Source organism: Somniosus microcephalus, chromosome 2 (genome assembly GCF_052327205.1).
Source record: "Somniosus microcephalus isolate GS21.2 chromosome 2, FLI_Smic_1.0, whole genome shotgun sequence".
In the NCBI taxonomy this organism is placed as follows: Eukaryota; Metazoa; Chordata; class Chondrichthyes; order Squaliformes; family Somniosidae; genus Somniosus; species Somniosus microcephalus.
Window position 1 is genome coordinate 40,602,254 of NC_140988.1, and position 25,477 is coordinate 40,627,730.

General features: G+C 43.1%; 1 protein-coding gene across 1 annotated transcript; it reads right to left on the minus strand.

Moving 5' to 3' along the window:
• Positions 1-3,048: 3,048 nt before the first annotated feature.
• ndufc1 (NADH:ubiquinone oxidoreductase subunit C1) lies at positions 3,049-22,444 on the minus strand. The gene is made up of 4 exons (XM_086008557.1): positions 22,287-22,444; positions 16,286-16,389; positions 9,392-9,476; positions 3,049-3,228 (listed from the first exon to the last, which is right to left on the minus strand). The coding sequence occupies exons 1-3, from the start codon at positions 22,330-22,332 to the stop codon at positions 9,417-9,419; spliced, it is 210 nt and encodes a 69-aa protein (XP_085864683.1). The 5' UTR covers positions 22,333-22,444; the 3' UTR covers positions 3,049-3,228; positions 9,392-9,416.
• Positions 22,445-25,477: the final 3,033 nt, after the last annotated feature.

Here is a 25,477-nt window from a genome sequence, read left to right on the forward strand (position 1 = left end):
ATCCACATGACGAATGAAGAAGATTGAGATAAAGAGATTCAGCTACAATTATCCTCTGTTTGAACTAAAATCTTATGCATATAGCAGTTTCAAAATGTACAACATTAAAAACTAGAGGTCTGCAACTATGTCAAGTTCTGCTTCCAAGAGGGAAAGGGCTAGCCTGTTCACCCATTGACAACCGACCTCTTAAGATTTAAGTATAAGGGATAAAATAAATCCTGCTCGTGTCCCCTAATGGATAAGCAGCTAAATGCACCACTTGGGGTAGCCCGAAGTCATAAGAAAGTCCTGTGTCTTGTGTTGAGTCAGGTAATCTAGACTATGGTAATGGCAGTGGTGCTACAGTTGGTCTGTGCCCCTTTCCTTTAACAAGAGGGAAGTTCAGCCAAGTTTCTGATCAAGTAATGTATGTTGGAATGTGTGTGGGCATCACAGGAGGGTGGGATTGGGCTTGCTTTTCATAGCCTCCATGGTAAATTAACTCACCACTACTCACCATCCAGAATCACACATTAAGTATAGCCATTTGGTTAAGGTAACCAAAAAGCTGCTTGGCAACACAAAATATCCCACCGTGAGGTATAGTGTAAATAGACTCAGTCAAGTCTTTGTTTTGCACTTTAAAGATTTTTTTGTGAATTTTTGTCATCCTTAGTGAGAAATAGAACATTCTTCAAGCGCTTCCATATTGGATACAGCACAGAAAGATAAAGTACAGCTGTGCTTCCAGAATAAATCCCTGGTTTGTGTTAAACTGATTTTAGCTCCTAACCCCAGCCAAGGTGCCGGTAAGAGCACCAAAAGTGACCTCTGTCTGCATGGGTTATGGATGATGAAGTCCATCATTAAGGAAGTGATAGCAGGACATTTAGAAAATCATAATATAGTGAGAGTCAGCATGGTTTTATGAAAGGGAAATAATTGACAAATTTGCTGGAGTTCTTTGAGGATGTAACGAGCAGCGTGGATAAAGAGGAACAAGTAGATGTTGTGTATTTGGATTTCCAGAAGGCATTCGATATGGTGCCACATAAAAGGTTACTACACAAGAGCTCACGGGGTTGGGGGTAATATATTAGCATGGATAGAGGATTGGCTAACTAACAGAAAGTCGGGATAAATGGGTCTTTTTCATATTGGCAAACTGTAACTACTGGGGTGCCGCAAGGATCGGTGCTGGGGCCTCAACTATTTACAATCTATATTAATGACTTGGATGAAGGGACCGAGTGCAATGTAGCCAAATTTGCTGATGATACAAAGATAGGTGGGAAAGTAAATTGTGTGGAGGACGCAAAGAATCTCCAAAGGGATATAGATGGGCTAAGTGAGTGGGCAAAAATCTGGCAGATGGAGTTTAATGTGGGAAAATGCGAGGTTATCCACTTTGGTAGGAAAAATAAAAAAACAATTATTTAAATGGGGAGATTACAAAATGCTGAGGTACAGAGGGATCTGGGGGTCCTTGTGCATGAATCACACAAAGTTAGCATGTAGGTACAGCAAATAATTAGGAAGGCAAATGGAATGTTGGCCTTTATTGCAAAGGGAATGGAGTATAAAAGTAGGGAAGTCCTGTTACAACTGTACAGGGTGTTGGTGAGACCACACCTGGAGTACTGCGTACAGTTTTGGTCTCCTTATTTAAGGAGGGATATATTTGCATTGGAGGCAGTTCAGAGAAGGTTCACGAGGTTGATTCCAGAGATGAAGGGGTTATCTTATGAAGAAAGGTTGAGCAGGCTGGGCCTATACTCATTGGAGTTCAGAAGAATGAGAGGGGATCTTATTGAAACATATAAGAGTCTGAAGGGGCTCGACAGGGTAGATGCAGAGAGGATGTTTCCCCTCGTGGGGGAATCTAGAACTAGGGGGCATAATCTCAGAATAAGGGGGCACCCTTTTAAATCTGAAATGAGGAGGAATTTCTTCTGAGAGGGTCGTGAATCTTTGGAATTCTCTTCCCCAGAGAGCTGTGGAGGCTGGGTCATTGAATATATTTAAGGTGAAGATCGAGAGATTTTTGAACGATAAGGGAGTGAAGGGTTGTGGGGAGCAGGCAGGGAAGTGGAGTCGAGGCCAAGATCAGATCAGCCATGATCTTATTGAATGGTGGAGCAGGCTCGAGGGGCCAAATTACCTACTCCTGCTCCTACGTTTTATGTTATGTTCTTATGATGGAGGAAGAAAACTGGTCAGGGTTCCCACTCCTGATCATTATCCAGTGGCTCCTATCTGAAGACGTGCATGTGTGGGTGGCAGATGAAGGCAGCATCAGGCTTCGTTATTACCCTGTAATCAAATAACCTGCCACAACTTACTGGTGGTAATTTTCAACTTTGCTGCCTGGGCAATAACCTGGCAGAGTGGATCAGACGCTCATTGTCGAAGCTGTCCGATGTACATCGATCAACGGGATGTGTAACGGGCAGGTGATCCGCTCCGCTAGGTTATTGCCCAAAGTTGAAAATTAGCACCACTGTCTTGTCTCAAACATGAAGAATGGCCAATTGAACGAGGTATCAGAAGAGATAAAATACATGATGCTCAACCAATGTACTTTAATTTGCTGCCTGGAAGGCCAGGTGTACTGAAGATGCTGCAGCACAAACATCTATACTGTCAGTTCAACCCTCATAAGAGTCCCCGATTTCAGCCAGGCTGCTCTTGGGACAAGGAATTTACATTAAAAAAAAAAGACAAGGCAGCAGCCAGTTAATATTGGGAACAAACTGCAAACAGGTCTCTGTCCCTGTTTGATTGTGGAACACACATCATGTCGGGAGCTAGGAGGTAAGAGCTATGGGGGTAATAAAAATTACAAAATGGAGAAGGGAAAACTATTAGGAGCCCGAGGGCAACATGTATCTCCAAAAATAGGATTAATTTATAAAAATGATCAGGTGTAGCACTGAGTGAGATCTTCCATTGCATTTATTATTTACCACAGGAACATTTCATTTAGCAACAGATGGCTCCTTCCACCATTTTCACAATAGTTGTTACAATATTGACAGCGTGTGAGGAACAGGACAAACAAACGCAGACTTTTTCTCTTCATTTATTCCAGAATGAATCTGTTTTTATTAATGACTAGTCAAAAGAATCACAAGCGTCAATCCAAGCTGTTCTGTTTGTTGGATAGTTTCCTTCGCCTGCCGCTTCATGTTCTGACAGTCTCTGTTCAAACACCAGGGCATTCCTTCAATTAATTATTTGTACAAACTGCAGAGAGAAAAATGGAAGTAGTTTATAATTTCAACTTTTTTTTTTTAAATTGAAGATTTCTCCCAAGGACTCAGTGGGTAAATGACCATGTGGCCCAGTATTGACCGATACCAGCCAGCAATGCCCCAAGTCCCATTCCTGTTCTGTATTAAGTTCTCAGGGAAATCATCCCCATTTTGTGTCTCATTTTAAGACAGTCAGAGACATTAAAGCCTTCAGTGCAACTGAAATATCAAACTAAAAACAGTGGGGGGCAGTAAAGCTAAGGTTACTAATCCTGACTGCATATATTTTAAACAAGGACAGTACTAAGTTTGACTCTTGTCCCATGGTCAAATAGCCCACCAACAGTCATTGTCCAGACTCAATCATCACCCCTTAGGCAAGGTACCCGAGGACTTTTGGCACTCAACTACAATCCAACACGAGCCGCATTCAATCACAGAAATCACAGAAACCCCACAGTGCAGATAGAGGCCATTTCGGCCCATCGAGCCTGCACCGACACATATCCCACCCTATCCCCGTAACCCCACGTATTTAATCCCCCTAACACTAAGGGTCAATTTATCATAGCCAATCAACCTAACCCGCACATCTTTGGATAAAAGAGAAAGAAAAACAGAGCCAGGAAATACACAAAATATCGTGAATGAGGACGAGGAAGGCCATTCGGCCTATCTTAATTCATCCAACAACAACTTGGATTTATAGAGCAGGTAAATGGAGTTAGGATACATATCAGCCGTGATCTAATTTAATGGCGGAACAGACTCGAGGGGCTGAATGGCCTACTCCTGTTCCTATGTAATATGAGGATGAGAATTTAAAATGGAGGTATTCGGGGACTGGGAGCCAATGTAGGTCAGCGAGCACAGAGGGTGATGGGTGAATGGGACTTGATGAGAGTTAGGATACAAGCAGCAGAGTTTTGGATGAGGGTTAGAGGGTGGAAGATGGGACAGGAGAACATTGGTATAGTCGAGTTTGGAGGTAACAAAAGCATGGATGAGGGTTTCAGCAGAAGATGGGCTGAGGTGGGGTGGAGACGGGCGATATTACAGGAGGTGGAGGTATGTGTTCTTTGTGATGGAGAGGATGTGGGGGTCAGACGCTCAGCTCACGGTCAAATAGAATGACGAGGTTGCAAACAATCTGGTGCAGCCTGAGACAATGGCCAGGGAGGGGGTGGAATCGGTGGCTGGAATCAGTGGCTAAGGAACGGAAGGACCCTGCAGTCTCCCACTGCTGCATCCAACCATTTGTTAAGTGATTCTAGGATTTTTGCCTACACCGCACTATCTGGAAGTCCATCCTTTGTGTGAAGAACTTCCCAAGATCAGTCTTAAATTTACATTTTACTAGTTTAAAGGTGTGTCTCCTTGTCCAACTCTCAATTTAGTTTATAGTAGTATTCCAGATTCACCTTTTCCTTTCCCTTAATTATCTTGTATACAATGTTCCTGCTAAGCTGCGCGCATGCGCTACTGCGCAGTCATCTGTAAGGTCCGGCGCAGGCCGCTCACTGGCTTTTACATTGTAAATACCGCGCAGGCGCAGAAATTTAAAGGGACCGCGCATTAAAAAAAACAGGCCACGCAAAACAAAGCACAGCTTACAGGGAACATTGCTTGTATACCTCTATATGGTCTAATGAGGGCAAGGAATTTAACGTAATTAATAAGTAGAGAAAATGTACTAGAGAAAGTAATGGGACTAAAATCTGACAAATCCTCTGGACCGGACGGCCTACATCCTAGGGTTCTAAAAGAGGTGGCTGAAGAGATAGTGGATGCATTGGTTTTGATCTTCCAAAATTCCCTAGATTCTAGAATGGTCCTAACGGATTGGAAGATCGCAAATGTTAACACCGCTATTCAAGAAAGGAGGGAGAGAAAAAAAAAAAACAGGGAACGACAGGCCAGTTAGCCTGACATCAGTCGTCGGGAAAATGCTGGAATCCATTGTTAAGGAAGCGGTATCAGGGCACTTTGCCGAATCATGTTATGATTTTGAGTCAACATGGTTTTAGGAAAGGGAAATCGTGTTTGACAAATTTATTAGAGTTTTGAGGATGTAACTAGCAGGGTAGATAAAGGGAAACCAGTGGGTGTAGTATATTTGGATTTCCAAAAGGCATTCGATAAGGTGCCACATAAAAGGTTATTACACAAGATTAGGGCTCATGGGATTGGGGGTAATATAGTAGCATGGATAGAGGATTGGACAGAAAACAGAGAGTAGGGATAAACAGATCTTTTTCAGGTTGGCAGGCTGTAACTAGTGGGGTGCTGCAAGGATCAGTGTTGGGGCCTCAGCTATTTACAATCTACATTAATGACCTAGATGAAGGGACCGAGTGTAATGTATCCAAGTTTGCTGATGATACAAAGCTAGGTGGGACAGTAAGCTGTGAGGAGAACACAAGAGTCTGCAAAGGGATATAGATAGACTAAGTGAGTGGGCAGTAAGGTGGCAGATGGAGTATAATGTAGGGAAATGTGAGGTTATTCACTTTGGTAGGAAGAATAGAAAAACAGAATATTTTTTAAATGGTGAGAAACTTTCAAATGTTGGTGTTCAGAGAGATTTGGGTGTCCTCGTGCAAGAAACACAGAAAGCTAGCATGCAGGTACAGCAAGCAATAAGGAAGGCAAATGGCATGTTGGCCTTTATTGCAAGGGGGTTGGAGTATAAGAGTAAGTAAGTCTTGCTACAATTGTACAGGGCCTTGGTGAGACCACACCTGGAGTACTGTGCAGAGTTTTGGTCTCCTTATCTAAGGAAGGATATACTTGCTTTGGAGGCGGTGCAACAAAGGTTCACTAGATTGATTCCTGGGATGAGAGGGCTGTCCTATGGAGAGAGATTGTGTAGAATGGGCCTATACTCTCTGGAATTTAGAAGAACGAGGTGATCTCATTGAAACGTACAAGATTCTGAAGGGGATTGACTGGGTAGATGCTGAGAGGTTGTTTCCCCTGGCTGGAGTGTCCAGAACTAGGGGGCATAGTCTCAGGATAAGGGGTAGGCCACTTAAGAACAAGATGAGGAGGAATTTCTTCACTCAGAGGGTTGTGAATCTTTGGAATTCTCTGCCCCAGAGGGCTGTGAATGCTGAGTCTTTGAGTATATTCAAGGCTGAGATAGAGAGATAGATTTTTGGACTCTAGGGGAATCAAGCGATATGGAGATTGGGCGGGAAAGTGGAGTTGAGGTCGATGATCAGCCATGATCTTATTGAATGGCGGAGCAGGCTCGGGGGGGCCTTATGGCCTACTCCTGCTCTTATTTCTTATGTTCTTATCATCTCTTAGGTACCTCCTTTTCAGCCTATCCTCCTAACTCAGACCCCTGACAGTAGGATCAACGTTGTGGCTTTTCTCCAGCAACTGAAGGCCTTCCTGGTGTCTCAGCAACCAGAAGTGAACGCAGTACTCAAGGTACGGTCTGTCCAGTGCACTGTACAGTTTTATCATGACTTCTTCAAATAAAAGATAGCTTTGAGCAACTTCTTAAACAGTGACAATGGCCTGGAATTTGTGGCTGTAATGTCAGCGAAACTGGCAGCGCTCACCGTCATTACAGTGTGAAACTGACAGCAAATTCTGGCGTCCGCACATGCGCAGTTAAACGCGGAAATCCAGAAGTTGCTATCAGTGATTCCCCGCTCCTCCACAGGGTGCGCTGTTGCAGTCTTCACAGATGCAATCAACACAGAATCAGTGATTTGATGTGAACTTCAACATTTTACGCACTATTCTCGCTGTAAAACCCATTGAAACTGTTAAGCCTTGTTGAATGAGGTGTAACTCAATTTTTAATGGCATACTAAGTCATAATTACTACTGAACAACCTCTCTGGCCCTGAAAAACGAATTCATAGAATCATAGAATGATTACAGCATGGAAGGTGGCCATGCCGGCTCTCTGCAAGGGCACCTCAGTTAGTCCCACTACCCTGTCCTTTCCCCGTAGCCTTGCAAATTTTTTTCTTTCAGGTACTTATCCAACTCCCTTTTGAAAGCCGTGATTGAGTCTTCCTCCACCACCCTTTCGGGCAGTGCATTCCAGATCCTAACCACTCGCTGCGTAAGAAAGCTTTTTCTTGTGTTGCCTTTGGTTCTTTTGCGAATCACCTTAAATCCGTGTGCTCTGGTTCTCGATCCTTCTGACAATGGGAACAGTTTCCCTCTATCCAGACCCCTCATGATTTTGAACACCTCTATCAAATCTCCTCTTAATCTTCTCTGCTCGAAGGAGAACCACCCCAGCTTTTCCAGTCTATTCACGTAACTGAAGTCCCTCATCCCTGGAATCATTCTCGTAAATCTTTTCTGCACCCTCTCCAAGGCCTTCACATTCTTCCTAAAGTGCGGTGCCCAGAATTGGACACAATACTCCAGTTGAGGCCGAACCAGAGTTTTATAAAGGTTCATCATAACTTCCTTGTTTTTGTACCCTATGCCTCTAATTATGAAACCCAGGATCCCGTAAGCCTTTTAAAGTGCTTTCTCAACCTGCCCTGCCACCTTGAACGATTTGTGCACATATACTCCCAGGTGTCTCTGTTCCTGCACCCCTGTTAGAATTGTACCCTTTAGTTTATATTGCCCCTCCTCATTCTTCCTACCAAAATGTATCACTTCGCACTTTTCTGCGTTAAATTTCATCTGCCACGTGTCCACCCATTCCACCAGCCTGTCTATGTCCGCTTGAAGTCTATTACTATCCTCCTCACTGTTCACTATACTTCCAAGCTTTGTGTCATCTGCAAATTTTGAAATTGTGGCATGTACACCCACATCCAAGTCATTAATATATATCAAGAAAAGCAGTGGTCCTAGAACCGACCACTAGGGAACACAACTGTATACCTCCCTTCAGTCTGAAAAACAACCGTTCACCACTACTCTCTGTTTCCGGTCACTTAGCCAATTTCATATCCATGCAGCCACTGTCCCTTTTATTCCATGGGCTTCAACTTTGCTGGCAAGCCTATTATGAGGCACTTTGCCAAAAGCCTTTTGGAAGTCCATGTACACACATCAGCCGCATTGCTCTCATCAACCCTCTCTGTTACCTCATCAAAAAACTCAATCAAGTTGGTTAAACACGATTTGCCTTTAACAAGTCCATGCTGGCTTTCCTTAATTAATCCACACTTGTCCAAGCGACTGTTAATTTTGTCCCTGATTATTGTTTCTAAAAGCTTCCCCACTACCGAGGTTAAACTGACTGGCCTATAGTTGCTGGGTTTATCTTTACATCTTTTTTGAACAAGGGTGTAACATTTGCAATTCTCCAGTCCTCTGGCACCACCCCTGTTTCTAAAGGAGGATTGGAAGATTATGGCCAGTACCTCCATGATTTCTTCCTTCACTTCCTTCAGCTTCCTAGGATGCATCCCATCTGGTCCTGGAGACTTATCTATTTGAAGTACAGCCAGCCTTTCTAGTACCTCATCTATATCAATTCTTATCCCATCCAGTATCTCCTCCACCTCCTCTTTCACTATGTCTATGGCAGCATCTTCTTCCTTGGTGAATACAGATGCAAAGTACTCATTTAGTACCTCAGCCATACCCTCTGCCTCCATGCTTAGGTCTCCTTTTTGGTCCCTAATCAGCCCCACTCCTCCTCTTACTACCGGTTTTACTATTTATATGCCTAAGTTTAAAAGTGTGGAGTGTCATTCCCTCAAAATAACATTTAAAAATTCCATGGTTTTTAACATAATTTTTTTTTTTAATGTTTGATATTTCAGCTTATACCTTGATCCCATGTGTATATCCCTACCTTTATTTCGCTTTCTGTAAAATTATTAAAAGATGAATTATAATCTGTGCTTTTTATTTCCTGGTTTACTGTCTGAGAATTCTTCAATCTGATTGGCTGATCAGCCTACTTGATGACTTCACTGTTGCTGGATGCCACGGATCTCCTATAGATGGCGCCAGATTCAAAGTCACATCGGCATAGGGGAAATTGATGCTCCAGAGCCCACTAGATCTTTGTGGGCAGGTTTATTTGAGGTGAGCGGCGAGCGCCGTCCCTTCACTGCTGACTGAAAAATCCAGGCCAATATGTGGCAAATTCCTTGCTGTATTATTCTAATTCTTAACATATAATTAATAACACTTGAAACATTTGTACTCACTGTACACAGACTGGCAGCTGGTCAGTTACTGGATTCCATGATGTGTTTTGTATTCTTGGACATCCTGATCATGCTGCTTGAAGAGCTGAACATTTAACAGAATAAGTGCACAACAAACACATAGTCTACCTGTATTACATATTACAGGAAACTCTCGATTTACCGACACCTAAATACAGGAAACTTTGTGTTAGCCGGAGGCTAAATGTCCAGCAAGCTCGAGCCACCGGCAAAAATCAGGAGCCGTTTTGTTAGGTTTTTTTTCTTCGAGGTTTTTTTTCTTCTCGTGGCTTTTTTTCCCCAACAGTCAGGCTCTGCAAAGTCTCTCTGAAGCTGTTGCTAAGCGACAGAGACGCTTCCAAGGTACGGATGACTGTTTAGAAGCTGTTGCTAAGCAACAGTGTTTGTTGCCAGATACGGAGCTGAAAAGCTCCGCATGCTTCAACATTAACGCTGGTTTGTCCGGCAGTTTTGAGGGAACGGCAACAGCTCGGTCCCGTCGGTGCCGGATAGCACAAAGTTTCCTGTAACTGGAAATCTCTGTTAACCGGCAAAATTCAGGAGTAGGTTCAGGTAAGTTTTACTTCATATTAGTGGCCGTTCCTGGATCTGTGGCCGTGTAACCGGTTTTCCTGCACCTGTGGCTGTGCAACAGGGACGCTTGGTCTGTGGCCGGGGTTCCTGCACCTGTTGCCATGCAACAGGGACACCTGGATCTGTGGCCGTGTACAGGGCTCTCGTACCTTTTACTATAGCTCTCTGTAATCCGGGCTTTTTGATAAACCGGCACCACGCCGGTGCCGGATATAAAGGAGTTTCCTGTATTAAAAATGTCTTGTGCACAGTTGAATTAATCAACCACGAATGAATAAACTAGCTGTTAGAGTGTCATAAACAAGCTTTACTTTCTGTAAACACCCAATTGCACTTTCAGCTGTCAGGTTAGATCACAATCTCTGCAGGTGACTAAGTGAATAAATGCACCACATAATGTGACACTGAGGCACATGAAGCAGAAAGGTCCAGGCTTTAATCTCTGGTCTGTATTGTTAATTCAAACGCTGCTAGGGCAGCAGCCAGAGCACTATAATATGCTTCAATGCTCCTGGACTAGGGAAGGAGAAAGAAAGACAGATCCCCAATTCTGATCACTATCCAGTAGTCCCTGCCGGACAGTGCTGCTGGGACTGTCCATATCTCATCATGAGTTACAGCTTTTAATGGAGAAGATGGACAGAGAGAAAAAAATTAAATCTGAAAGGGGAAAAAGAAACAGCAGCATCTCGAACAAAAATAATAAAAACTGCCATCTTGCTGGTGGGAAAATTATTGGAAAAAATTCTGAGTGACAGGATAAATCTTTATTTAGAAAGACATGGATTAATCAAGGACAGTCAACATGGATTTGTTAAGGGAAGGTCGTGTCTGACTAACTTGATTGAATTTTTTGAGGAGGTAACAAGGAGGGTAGATGAGGGTAGTGCGTTTGATGTAGTGTATATGGATTTTAGCAAGGCTTTTGATAAGGTCCCGCATGGCAGACTGGTCATGACAGTAAAAGCCCATGGGAGCCAAAGCAAAGTAGCAAGTTGGATCCAAAATTGGCTCAGAGGCAAGAAACAAAGGGTAATGGTCGGAGGGTGTTTTTGTGACTGGAAGGCTGTTTCCAGTGGGGTTCTGCAGGGCTCAGTACTGGGTCCTTTGCTTTTTGTGGTATATATCAATGATTTGGACTTGAATGTAGGAAGTATGATTAAGAAGTTTGCAGATGATACAAAAATTAGCCGTGTGGTTGATAATGAAGAAGAAAGCTGCAGACTGCAGGAAGATATCAATGGACTGGTCAGGTGGGCAGATCAGTGGTAAATGGAATTCAATCTGGAGAAGTGTGAGGTAATGCATTTGGAGAGGGCTAACAAAGCAAGGGAATACACAATAAATGGTAGGACACTGAGAAGTGGAGAGGATCAGAGGGACCTTGGAGTGCATGTCCACAGATCCCTGAAGGGAACAGGACAGGTAGATAAGGTGGTTAAGATGGCATACTGGATACTTGCCTTTATTAACCGAGGCGCCTTTATTAACCGAGGCATAAAATATAAGAGCAGGGAGGTTATGCTTGAACTGTATAAAACACTAGTTAGGCCGCAGCTAGAATATTGTGCGCAGTTCTGGTCAACGCATTACAGGAAGTGATTACACCAGTGGGGTTGCAGAGGAGATTTACGAGGCTGTTGCCTGGGCTGAAGAATTTTAGCTATGAGGAAAGATTGGATAGGCTGGGGTTGTTTTCTTTGGAACAGAGGAAGCTGAGGGGAGACCTAATTGAGGTGTATAAAATTATGAGGGGCCTAGGTAGAGCGGATAGGAAGGACCTATTTCCCTTAGCAGAAGGGTCAATAACCATGGGGCATAGATTTAAAGTAATTGGTCGGAGGTTTAGAGGGGATTTGAGGAGAATTTTTTTAACCCAGAGGGTGGTGGGGGTCTAGAACGCACTGCCTGAAAGGGTGGTAGAGGCAGAAACCCTCATCACATTTAAAAAGTACTTGGAGATGCACTTGAAGTGCCGTAACCTACAAGGATACAGACCAAGTGCTAGAAAGTGGGATTAGGGTGGATAGCTCTTTGTCGGCTGGCATGGACAAGATGGGCCGAATGGCCGCCTTCTGTGTTGTAAATTTCTATGATTCTATGATCTTAGATACGTTAGTTTTTAAATCTCTGGGTCAGGAGTGTTGGGAAAAGATAATTCAGGTATGTTTCCTGCTTACTGTCCAGTAACCTTTGATCAGGTGAGATTAAGATTAGACTCTGTTTAGCTAACCTCCCGTCCACTTCCCAATACTTACACATGAAGGATGGCCATTGGATGCCTGTGGAACTGTACCCTACCACTGTCACTGAATACACAGGGTTGGGGGGGGGGGGGGTGTGCATATACGTGACACTGTGGTGTAGGCCATAGTCTTACGGTAGTGATGCCTTACATAATGAGCTTCTTTTCTTATGTATGACATACATGGGTTGGGGGGGGAGGGAGAGAGGGGGTAGAAATTTTACTGTATGGCAGAGGCCAGATAATGGACTCCACTGTGGAATGGTGCAGGCTACAGTAATCCTAATATTTCTATATTTTTGTCCTAACAGTCAAAATGGTACACTATCAATAATCCTTTTTTAAAAATCAGCTGAGCAGCGATCACTCATTGTAGTATATTGCACTGATGGTATATGCACCATCTTGTATAACAGGAGTAGATCGATACTGAAAAAGGCATCCGAGAGGTGGGATGTGTGTATGAACGTTCCCTACTTCTGTAGCAAAGCTAGTCTGTCGTTGGGTCGTGCTAGTTATATGCTATCAGCCTTTATCAATTTATTCAATGCGTGGGTCTGACCTAAATGTATTTTTGTAGCCGTTTCATATCCATGATTGTCTAGCCAGAACACAGCCATTGTCTCTTTACATGTCATCATCCACAGGGTTAGTTTTGTGAATTCATCTGAGGGATTGCCATTTAAAAATGTAATTTCCTCAATTACGAGAGATTAAAAACCAGTCTTGCGTGGAGGAAATGACTACTACTGAGAGCAGACAGGATTTCTAGGTCATTAACTCTGTTTACGGTGATGCTTGGATCCTGTTTGTTAAAGACAATCTTTAAAGAGGGAAAGACTTCTTTATGACCTAGAGGCTTCTCTGTGGCATTCAGTCATCTATTTGCCAAGTCTCTACACATGGAAGGGACAATTAAGTTCCATAAGAATAATCATATGTATGAGTGACAGAAACAGAGCTTCATCATTTGTCAAATCAGGAAACTTTATTTTTATATGACTTTAGATAGATAGGGTAATTTTTTTTTTAAATTAGCGCCAATCAGCAGTATGTCTAAAGGGACCTTACTGTTGTGCTAGCATGAGGACCGCAATGTGATTATCTAAACCATGCTCCAGGAGTTTTCAAGCTCGAGCTAAATCAAATTACTTATTCTTTAAAGGACTGTGCATATTTTACTTGTAGATTCCAATCAGAGGCATGATTTTGATTGTTGATAGGTGTCAGAGTGCGAGCTTATAGGCAAGGTGTAGAACTACTGACTAACAGGAAATGTTTGAATCTCCTATCGGAATGTGATTGATTGACAGCTCTTTATTCAGAGTTCTGGGGTGAGCTGGAAATATATATTGCAACCTATCCTCAACATTTTTCTGTTGAGTCTGAAGTGACAGCTGGACTCTGCATTGGGCAGGAATATCACCTCAACCATATAGAAACATCACATTGTGAAGTCTATCAAAAACTGCTTTTCATCAACTTACAGATCATCAGACTGTGCAAGTTAAAGATATTTGAAACTTCTGTGGACAAGTCAGTCTTTATTATTTTATATGCGTGCAATCGGTAACTTGCTCTGCTTCTATGCAATTACTTTATTTGTAAATAAATCTGTTAGTTTTAATCGTAATAGTGTGATAGTATGGTATTAAGCACCTTTTGCAGTCCCAAGGTCAGTGTGTTGTGAATCGCATGTGGCCTCTGGTTCATTATACCACAATAAAAGGGTCAATGTTAATCCTGTGGCATGCGATCTCATTCATGGCATGCATGATGTGCACGTTCCCCACCGAGACTAAATCTGCTTCTGGAAACCACCCTTTTTACCATGAATACATGTTGAGAAAGCCTGAATCAAACAGTATATATTAATCGGTGGCTGTGTGTTTCCAAGAACTTACTGAGGGGAGCTGCAAGAACTTATGCTGCTGTCTTTTTAACCAAGCAATCCAGTTATGAATAGTGTACATAGAATATACGGCACAGAAACAGGCCATTCGGCCCAGCCAGTCCAGGCCGGCATTTATGCTCCACTTGAGTCTCCTCCCTTCCTTCCTCATCTTAACTATCAGCATAGCCCTCGATTCCCTTCTCCCTCATATGCTTATCTAGCCTCCCCTTAAATGCATCTATACTATTCGCCTCAACCACTCCCTGTGGTAGCGAGTTCCACATTCTGACCACTCTCTGGGTAAAGAAGTTTCTTCTGAATTCCCTATTTGACTTCTTGGTGACTATCTTATATTGATGGCCTCTAGTTTTGCTCTTCCCCACAAGTGGAAATACTCGCTCTGTGTTTAATCTATCAAGATCTTTCATAATTTTAAAGACCTCTATTAGGTCACCCCTCAGCCTTCTCTTCATAGTTTGATTACTATGATGCATTTATCTTGCCTTTACTTTTGTTTGTGTGTTATTTTGCCTAGAGTAAATCTAAGCAAATAGTTTTAACCTGTTCACAGGTGCGGTATTTTCCATATTCCTAGCAGACCAGACAACCATCTATGCTACAGTAAGTGATTTACTGCAATTTGTGGTTAATTGTAAAATAAAGACACAGGTTTTGATTCATTCGTCACTCGAGCTGCTTATGGAAAAGGTTGCCCATCTGTAAACAGAAGGGCGTTGGGGGGAGAAAGCACTACCCGGAACAAGAATGTTATTAGGTATAAAGCTAAAGTTGTTCCATTCTCCAGCAGTGTCATTCCTTACCTCAACAAGCAAAAATAATAGAAAAGATAAATCTGAGTCAGTGTAACAGCCATTAGCATACTCCTAATTATTATACAAGATGGATAATTTCAGAATAAATTAACAACTCATTTGAACTACAGGAAACTCTTTTTTTTTTATCCGGCACCGACGGGACCGGCGTGGTGCCGGTTTATCAAAAAGTCCGGATTACAGAGAGGTATAGTTAAAAGGTACGAGAGCTCCATACACAGCAACAAATCCAGGCTTCCCTGTTGCTTAGCAACAGGTGCAAGAAGCCCGACCAAGCGTCCCTGTTAGCAACAGGTGCAAGAAGCCCGGCCACAGACCAAGCGTCCCTGTTGCTTAGCAACAAGTGCAGGAACCCCGCTTACACAGCCACAGATCCAGGAACGGCAACTAATATGAAGTAAAACTTACCTGAACCTACTCCTGAATTTTGCCGGTTAAGAGATTTCCGGTTATTTAGGTGCCGGTAAATCGAGAGTTTCCTGTACTGCCATATATTACGTAGAATAATGGATAACTGGTAGTAACATTAAGTCTGCAGCTTCAAGGAGGAGTTTAGATTATACTGATTAACTCTTCGGGCCTTGTCACCACAGTTTAAATCACCTGAAGCATTCGAGAAGATTATATCCTAAAATATATCTGATAGCTGTTCCAAGTCCAGATAATTTGTATTTAACAAAAAACAATCAATCAAGGTGACGAATGGAACAATTTCAACTTTGTACCCAATAACAATACATACAGGAAAATACTATAAAAATGAATAGTAAAGGTGAGAGGTAGAAGTTATGAATGAAACAATATTTATTTGTGGGCACAGCAGACAAACCTGAGCCAAAAAGTCTAGTCAATTGGAACATTGGAATGAACAGACATTACTTTATTTAAAAAGAACTTAACAGTCTTGTACACACTATGTAAAATAACAGTTGGCCAGGAGTGCCGTGTTTCTGTCTGTAATAATCTCAGTTTGACAACTACTGTACATAAATCACGCAAACAAAATTAGAACTTCTAGATTTGTGTAAAAAATATTGGGTGTGTGAGTGGATAAAAAAGTATGAAAAAATCAACAGAAATAAAAAAGTTAAGTCAAATCTTACATTTTTCCAAAAGGGCTACTGACAGCAAGGCTCATCCCTTGAGTTAAAAAGTTTTGCTCGTCTCACAAAGTGGAAAATATTGTTCCCAATTTGCCACACAACTGCAATGCCATGTTTACTTTGCAGTTTAACACTCTAGTTAGGCTATTACGCAAAGGTAAAGTGCCGACGCTTGTAATAATTGACCCTGTGTTTTTCTTTAGATATTTCCACAGAACGGCTTACCAGAGTCCATAGTGCTACCGTGCTTCCCAATGCCAGACTGACGCGCAGCCAGTTGGGATTTGTGTAGTCAGGTTTCCTTGCAGTGAAAGCAGAACGAGTCAGCACTGAAAACAGAAAACATGCTTGCTTACTAAACTGGCCAAACCATTCCTGCAGCAACGTTCTGTTCATTTTACTAAGAAATAGAGTTCTTCCATAATTATATACTTCTGTACCTTTGGTGCGTATTGTGTATTCTGGGCTGAAATTCAGGAAAAACTCTTTTTTTTGCATGCAATTACATAATTTTACATTGCAATTGTGAAATACATGCAAAAATGTTTAAGATAGAAAAAGTGTGCATGCATGAAAAATTCTGTGGCTATATTGAATATCTTTGTAATTGACCTCCGCACCCATCCGGGCTCGGGGAAAACAAAGTTAGTCATTTTCCCCAACTTCAACTGCTGTCCAGTGACCCGTGCTGGAAAATGTAGACGCCCAGACATTGAGCATGATCAGTCTTGGCTACAATGGCCTCCAAGATTGAATAGACTGACTGGACTCGCATGAAAACAGATGACTGGGAAAAGGTTCGTGAAATCATAGCTCAACACAAGTCACTAACTTCAGGAGAGAAAAAAGTGGGTGTCATGGAGAGAAAGGAAGCTTAAAAAGGAATATTTTCAAACCTCACTTCTTTGTAAAATATTCCACAGCTGGCCGGGACATATATTAATTTAGATTTCATAAGTGAAGGCGACTAGAAAACTCAAGTTATGGAAAAGTTCAAGGAGATTATTAGGCTAGTATGGAGCTTTGTGCCAAACAATTTATTTTGGTTGTTTCAGTTGTAGATGTATATGGGTCTGATGGCTACTAAAGTACATATGGAACCAAAAACACACAAGATTATTTTTAAAGCTGCATTGCACTCTGTACTTAAAAAATGTGAATGTTATTTGTGGGAAAATATCTTGTTTTAATGTGGCTCATTGTTAATGTTTTCAGCATATTTCTATTTCTTATCAACACTCTTAAAAGTTTTCCCCCTAAGAGTGGATAGAATCAGATCATCTTTGCAATACAAAGTTGCTTCAACTCTGGAATTATTCAGACCAGCATTTAAATAAATGATACAGCATGGTAAAAATACAAATTCCAATCTGACATTTTAAGTGAGCACGCTAGGCTGTTTGATGTGATTCTATTAATGATTTCTGTTATTTTTCCTTGGAGATCGGACTGTACTGCTTTCATGGAGTCAAGTCCATCTGAAAACTAACAAAACAAGTCCAGCAGAGGTGAACAAATGTAGGATAGTGTCCCATGGCAGGCTAAATAGCTTAGCATAAGCATTAAGCATGATGGGATAGTTAGCATATAAAGTGAGGAAGCAAAGGGTTTGCATGCAGAGTGGTATGGAGAATTAGAATCAAAGAGGCTGAGATAACACAGCACAAGGGCAGTTAGTGTGAAGTTTAGTACAGATAATAAGTATGGAATGATTCAGCAGCCTTAAGGACTAGTATAGATAAAGCATTGGGCCCCTCATCTCTCAGCTTTGTACCGAAACCAGTCATGTGACATCTGCTCAGTCAATATGAGTGACAGTTGCAGATCAAGGAAAAGTAGCAGTAGGTGTTTCAAAAAAGCTATAAATGCGTAATGAAAATCAGGTGAACTGTTTTAGGAAAACCTTGACTGGTGAGCTCTTAGCCCCCGATGACTTTCCTAGGAGCGAGTGTGTAGATGTATAGCTTGCTTGTATTAATCATGTGTGCTTTTCAATAAAATCTGTCAAGTTAATGTCTCCTGGGTTTCGAACCTTTATTCGCGGAGTGTGGATCACTGCGATAACAAGGAAAATTAAGTGACAGGCAGCCCAGGAACCAAAGATTTCCTGGTTACGTGTGATGCAGTCAACTGCTTGAGCGAGCAATCTGCCCAACAGTCTGCTAGTCTTCCTGGTGGTCAGGTTATCAGATTTTTCCTAGATACATCAGAGACATGCGGGGGAGCGAGGTTCAGTTTTCCACTGTTGAATTACAATCTCGGCTGTATCACTGTGGGTAGTTGCGAATGCGAGAGATGGTTGTGCCGAGGCCGCTCTTACATGTCACAAAGTGGCCCTGAATGTTTTGCGCTGAAACAGCCATCACAACAACAGCCGGATCATCAATAGTCCTCCGTGAACAAAACATAGTAAGAAAAAATTTCAGCCAAACATCAAAGGGACTCTGTCACCATAAAAGGTGTTTGGTAAATATTTTTATCCACTTGTTTATATACAATGCAATAATTAAATCACTTGCTTGTGCTGTCATTAAGATATGGCATGCAGTCCTTTATTCCCTGACTTCCATAAAAAGCAGTGACATGAATCTGTCATTCATGTGGAAATGACTTATGAAGTAATACTGGGCGGCCTGCTCGTGGCACTGTCCAGGGAGAGTATAAATACTCAGGCACAGGCCCAGCTTGTGCAGGACATTCTTCAACAGGAACTAGTGAAAGACACAACTAGATCTCCATGTTGTAAACCAGTTGATTAAAGCCTTGTTTAATACTCAGACCAAGTGCCTAGTAGTTTTCTTACATCAAGCAGTATGCTGAATATATGTTTATGAAGACAGTGCTCCTTTAACTAGCCAAGCCAAAGTTGTGGGCCTGCATTTTATCCCACGAGCATGCCACTCATCCCCAGATTTGTTGTGTCACCATATTTTGAGGGCTGGAGCAAGTTTAAAAAAAAAAAGTTACCCTTGCCTTTGCATCTTAACTGTTAAACATAAATTCACTTCTCAGAACAAACTTCGATCTGATGGTTCTCAGCAATGTTTTGACATTGGAAAGAATGAATTGCCAGCATTCAACTTAATTCCAGAAGATATTTTTTATTTGGTTTATGGCACATTTTTTGTCAAAAGTCAGCAGTAACCAGACAATGTAAACTGCACCGTGCCACCAAAATGATTGCATGGTCCCAAAGGAGGAAGCAATTCTGCAATATAAATGCAACATTAATAACTGAAGTGGCAATATAAACACATACATATACACACACACCACACCCCTTTGACCATTTAAAAGTGGCAGAGTAGGCTTATAGCAAATCAAAGGGAACTGGCAGTTTTGTGGGAGGGGAACCGAGGTGCAGTTTTCTTTTGTAGCAGACTTGAGGCAGTACTTCAGAAAATAATCCAGGTTTAAATGTTTTAAAACTCTCTGTACAATGAATTACAATGCCCGTTATATAAGCAAGTACAGCCCCATTCAGCACATGATCCCAAAACAGCTAGTTTCTTGGCCGCATTTGTTCTGGGAGGAGAGTCAGCCAGGACACCAGGAGAACTCCCCGCTCTGAATACCATGGGATCTTTTACATCCAAGGTGAACTAGCAGACAGGCCTCAGTTCAGCACCTCTGACAAGGCAGCTTAGAAGTTAAGAATAATGACCTGGACAAAATATGTAAGTGGGCAGAACAATGGTGGATGACATTTAAGAGACAAATCTTGTATTGCACACAGGAAGTTAAAATGGGCAACACATGTACTCCATGAATGGTGTGGAAATGGCTAATGATGGAGTTCAGAAAGACCAAGGAGTCTTTGTAGATTCAACACTCAATGTTCAACCAATGCAGAGCAGCAATCAAAGAAACCAGTAAGATGTCAGAGGAATGTGTGATCAAATTGTAGTGTTCTGGTCAGACCACACCTTGAGTAATGTCCAGTTCTGGTCACAGAGACACAAGGGAGGCAGTGCAAGAGAGCCATAAGGATCATCACCTGTCTTAGAGGGCTAAGTTATGTGGAACAACTAGAGAGACTTGGGCTTTCCAGCATTGAAAGAAGTTAGAATCATAGAATCTTACAGCACAGAAGGCGGCCAGTCAGCCCATTGAGCCTTTGCCAGCTCTTTGATGAAAGATCTCCAACTAGTATCACTTCCCTGCATTTTTTTCCTTTGCAAGTATTCCCTTTTGAAAGTTACTATTGAATTTGCTACCCCACCATTTCAGGCAGCACATTCCAGATCATAACTGGCTTTGTAAAAACAAATCACATTACTGCTCTGGAAGTTATCAGAGAGGTAAGCTTATAGAGGCATTATAAAAAAACTATGGAAAAGGCAAGTGTAGAAATTAAATCAAATCGCAAGCGTAGGACAAGGGGACACAGGTTGACACTAGTAAAGGATAGGGTGACCATACATCCCCATTTTTGAGGGGCAGTCCCCAGAAGAGGTACTGTGTCCCCAGGCAAACAATGTCCCTGGTTCACGAAACTTGTCCCCGAATAAACTAGAGCCATATTCATTGGAATATATGCATAGCATACCGTTAGACATAATCACAGCTTCAAGTCAATGGACTGAACAGTGTTATTGAATTATTTATAAAGTGTCTGAATATGCTTCAACAGTGTGAGGTCACATCCGCAGTAATTCTATGCACATTTGTTTTACCTCCGTAACATCGCCCGTCTCCGCCCTTGCCTCAGCTCATTCGCTGCTGAAACCCTCATCCATGCTTTTGTTACCTCTAGACTTGACTATTCCAAAGCACTCCTGGCTGGCCTCCCACATTCTACCCTACGTAAACTTGAAGTCATCCAAAGCTCGGCTGCCCGTGTCCTAATTCGCACCAAGTCCCGTTCACCCATCACCCCTGTGCTCGCCGGCCTACATTGGCTCCCGGTTAAGCCTTACCCCTCCCTATATCTGCAATCTCCTTCAACCCCACAACGCCCCCTCCTCCCCGGCGATATCTGCGCGCCTCTAATTCTGCCCTCTTGAGCATCCCCGATTATAATTGTACAACCATTGGTGGCAGTGCCTTGTTGCCTAGGCCCTGACCTCTGGAATTCCCTGCCTAAACCTCTCTGCCTCGCTACCTCTCTTGCCTGCTTTAAGATGCTCCTTAAGACCTCTCTCTTTGACCAAGCTTTTGGTCACCTGCCCTAATATCTCCTTATGTGGCTCGGTCAAAACATTTTTTGTCTTTTAATACTCCTGTGAAGTGCCTTGGGACGCTTTACTACATTAAAGGATTAAAGGCGCTATTGTACGAGTCTACGTACTCCTAACAAAAAATACTGAACTCGGAGAGGTTCAACAGAAAAGGTTTAATTGTTGAGGCTGCATGCTGAACACAAAATGGAGTCAGAGACTACACAAAGTACGACTGCCTTTCATCAGTGCACAGCTTCGACTGCTCCTCCCCCGCTCTGGGCTTAACTATGTTGCAGATCGAGTTTCTTAAAGGTGTGATCCTTCTTAAAGGCATGACGCCTGATTTATAGTCTACGGACCGGAAAGCGGATTGTGTCCTTTCTGTGATCGGTACGCCACACTATATAAATAAAAGTTGTCATTTGTAACGTATATGTGCAACTGTTAAAATTTCAGCTGCTAAAAAAAATTGCCTTGCTACACTGCGCAACCTACATTTCCCATCCTCTGCTCCCATCCAGAGTCCCTGGATTTGGTTTAGAAAATATGGTCACCCTAGTAAAAAGGACAAATTTAGGATCACTATCAGCAAGTTGTACAAAAAAAATTAACAATACATGGAACAGGCACCCAGATAGAGGAGTGGAAGACAAGAACTGAAATTACTGAAAAACCAACTGGATTCTGCAAAGGCTGGGTTTGGGGGGGGGGGGTGGGGGAAAAGAGGGGGAAGGAAAGTGGGAAACCTTAAGGTCTTTGGGGATAGACGAATGGAGATGGGCTGAATGGCCAGGACCTTTCGACAATACAGCACTCAACTCCCACCCACCCACCATTCATTCATCAGAGTGCAAGTGAAGAGGCAGCTTAGATTAGGTGGTCATATCCCAAGGTGGGAGTTGGGCCCGAGAAGGTGAGATTGGCACTGACGCGGGCCAACCCGTCTCCAATAACAATGTCACGAGGGGGGGGGGGCGGGCCTCCTCTTCCCTCAACAGCAGCACTGGCCGCGGGCACTTATCCCCCGTCCGGTCCGGTCTCCGCGTTACGTGCGCCTCACTCACCTCGACAAACATTGGCCGACCTCAGGAAAACGCGAGACGCCGACATTTTATATCGAACAAACCCAACTGCTCGGGCTCCAGCCTTCCAACCGCGCGGAGACCCGAGCAATCGAGTCACCGAGGCTCGGCCAGTGGGCGGGGATTCGTCCCGCCACTCAGCCCTGTCACGTGATCGTGCGGAGGCCCAGCCTGAGCCCATCCGGGCACATGTGAGCAAGTGACACATTACACAGACCAGTTGAACTGGTAGGGCAGCCTGCTCTTTTTTTTGGTGCCATCAAGAAACCAAAAAAAACCTGCAACTTCACAAAAATACATCAAATGAATGAAACTTAACGAATTCAATTAAAATTTGGTTTCTGGGAGGGTGATGAAGCACTCCAGTCCCTGCGGTGCCCACCGGTGGCGGAAGGCCTCGAGCATGCCGGCAGACACCGCGTGCTCCATCTCCAGGGCCACCCGGGTGTGAGTGATGCCGCGGAAGAGAGGCAGGGGTGGGGCAGTCTGATTAGGTGACCTTTTTAATTATGAACCGTTCCATCTGACACAGTTTGCATACAAAAGCAAAATACTTCGGGTGCTGGAAATCTGAAATAAAAACAGAAAATGCTGGGAGAGCTAATGTTACTAAGCTGAGATGTAATTTAGCCAAAGTGGACTGGAGGCAGAAACTTGAAGGTAAATCAGTGTCAGGGCAGTGGGAGGCATTCAAGGAGGAGATAGTGAGGGTTCAGAGCAAGTATGTTCCCTTAAAGAAAAAGGGTGGGACTAACACATGTAGAGCTTCCTGGATGTCAAGGGGCATACAGGGAAGGATAAAGAAAAAAAGGGAAGTTTATGACAGATACCGAGGGCCCAATACTGCAGAAACCCGAGAGGAGTATAGAAAGTGCAGGGGGGAAATTAAAAAGGAAATTAGGAAAGCAAAGAGGGCATGAAAAAATATTGGCAAGTAAAAAAAGGAAAACCCAAAGATGTTTTATAAATACATTAAGAGCAAAGGGATAACTAAAGTAGGAGTAGGGACTATTAGGGACCATAAAGGTAACCTGTGTGTGGAGGCGGAAGACATGGATATGGTTCTCAATTAATATTTTGCGTCTGTTTTCACAAAAGTGAGGGACGATGTAGAAATTGCAATCAGGGGGGAGGAGTGTGAAATATTAGATGAAATAAGCATAGTGAAAGAGAAAGTATTAAGTGTTTAGCATTTTTGAAAGTGGATAAATCCCCAGGCCCAGATGAAATGTGTCCCAGACTGTTAAGAGAAGTAAGAGAGGAAATAGCAGAGGCTCTGATCATCATTTTCCAATCCTCTCTGGCTACAGGTGTGGTACCAGAGGAGTGGAGGACTGCTAATGTGGTACCATTGTTTAAAAAGGGAGAAAAAGATAGACCAAATAATTACAGGCCAGTCAGCCTAACCTTGGTGGTGGGAAAATTATTGGAAAAAATTCTGAGGGACAGGATAAATTTTCATTTAGAAAGACACAGATTAATCAGCGACAGCATGGATTTGTTAAGGGAAGTTCATGTCTGATGAAGTTGATTGAATTTTTTGAGGAGGTAACAAGGAGGGTTGATGAGGGTAGTTTATTTGATGTAGTCTATATGGATTTTAGCAAGGCTTTTGATAAGGTCCCGCATGGCAGACTGGTCACAAAAATAAAAGCCCATGGGATCCAAGGCAAAGTGACAAGTTGGATCCAAAATTGACTCAGAGGCAGGAAACAAAGGGTAATGGTCGAAGGGTGTTTTTGTGACTGGAAGGCTGTTCCCAGTGGGGTTCCGCAGGGCTCAGTACTGGGTCCTTTGCTTTTTGTGGTATATATCAATGATTTGGACTTGACTGTAGGAAGTATGATTAAGAAGTTTGCAGATGATACATTAAATTGGCCGTGTGGTTGACAATGAAGAAGGAAACTGTAGCCTGCAGGAAGATATCAGTGAACTGGTCAGGTGGGCAGAACAGTGGTAAATGGAATTCAATCTGGAGAAGTGTGAGGTAATGCATTTGGGGAGGGCTAACAACGCAAGGGAATACACAATAAATGGTAGGACACTGAGAAGTGCAGAGGATCAGAGGCACCTTGGAGTACATGTCCACAGATCCCTGAAGGTAGCAGGACAGGTAGATAAGGTGGTTAAGAAGGCATACAGGATACTTGCCTCTATTAGCCAAGGCATAGAATATAAGAGCAGGGAGGTTATGCTTGAACTGTATAAAACACTAGTTAGGCTGCAGCTAGAATACTGCGTGCAGTTCTGGTCACCACATTACAGGAAGGATGTGATTGCACTGGAGAGGGTGCAGAGGAGATTTACAAGGATGTTGCCTGGGCTGGGGAATTTTAGCTATGAGGAAAGATTGGATAGGCTGGGGTTGTTTTCTTTGGAACAGAGGAGGCTGAGGGGAGACCTAATTGAGGTGTATAAAATTATGAGGGGCCTAGATAGAGTGGATAGGAAGGACCTAAATTCCCTTAGCAGAAGGGTCAATAACCAGGGGGCATAGATTTAAAGTAATTGGTAGAAGGTTTGGAGGGGATTTGAGGAGAATCTTTTTCACCCGGAGGGTGATGGGGGTCTGGAACTCACTGCCTGAAAGGGTGGTAGAGGCAGAAACCCTCATCACATTTAAAAAGTACTTGGAGATGCACTTGAAGTGCCATAACCTACAAGGATACGGACCAAGTGCTGGAAAGTGGGATTAGGCTGGATAGCTCTTTGTCGGCAAGCATGGACAAGATGGTCCAAATGGCCTACTTCTGTGCTGTACATTTCTATGATTCTATGAAACACTCAGCCGGTCAGGATCACCTGTGGAGGGAGAAACAGAGTTAACGGGCAGGATTTTCATTGGGCCGTGGAGGCGGGATTGGAGGCGTGTGGGGGGTTAAAATCTCGAAATCGGGGGGCACGAACCCATCCCGCCCCCAACCGCCTCCATGCCAGTTTCAAAGGAGGTGGATACCCGACCTGTGCTGGGACCCGCCTCCCTGAGGCGGGAAGGGGATTAGTGCCAATTAACTGCCTGTTAACAGGTAGTTAACAGGCAGTTTTTAGCCTAATCACTATTTTTATTGCTGAAGTGTGGGATTCCCGATGGCTCCAAACCACGCCAAGTTAGCGAGGTGGACCGTCGGGCTGAAGGGCTTGGAGGGTTCGAGATGTCCGGTGTTCAGGTGAGT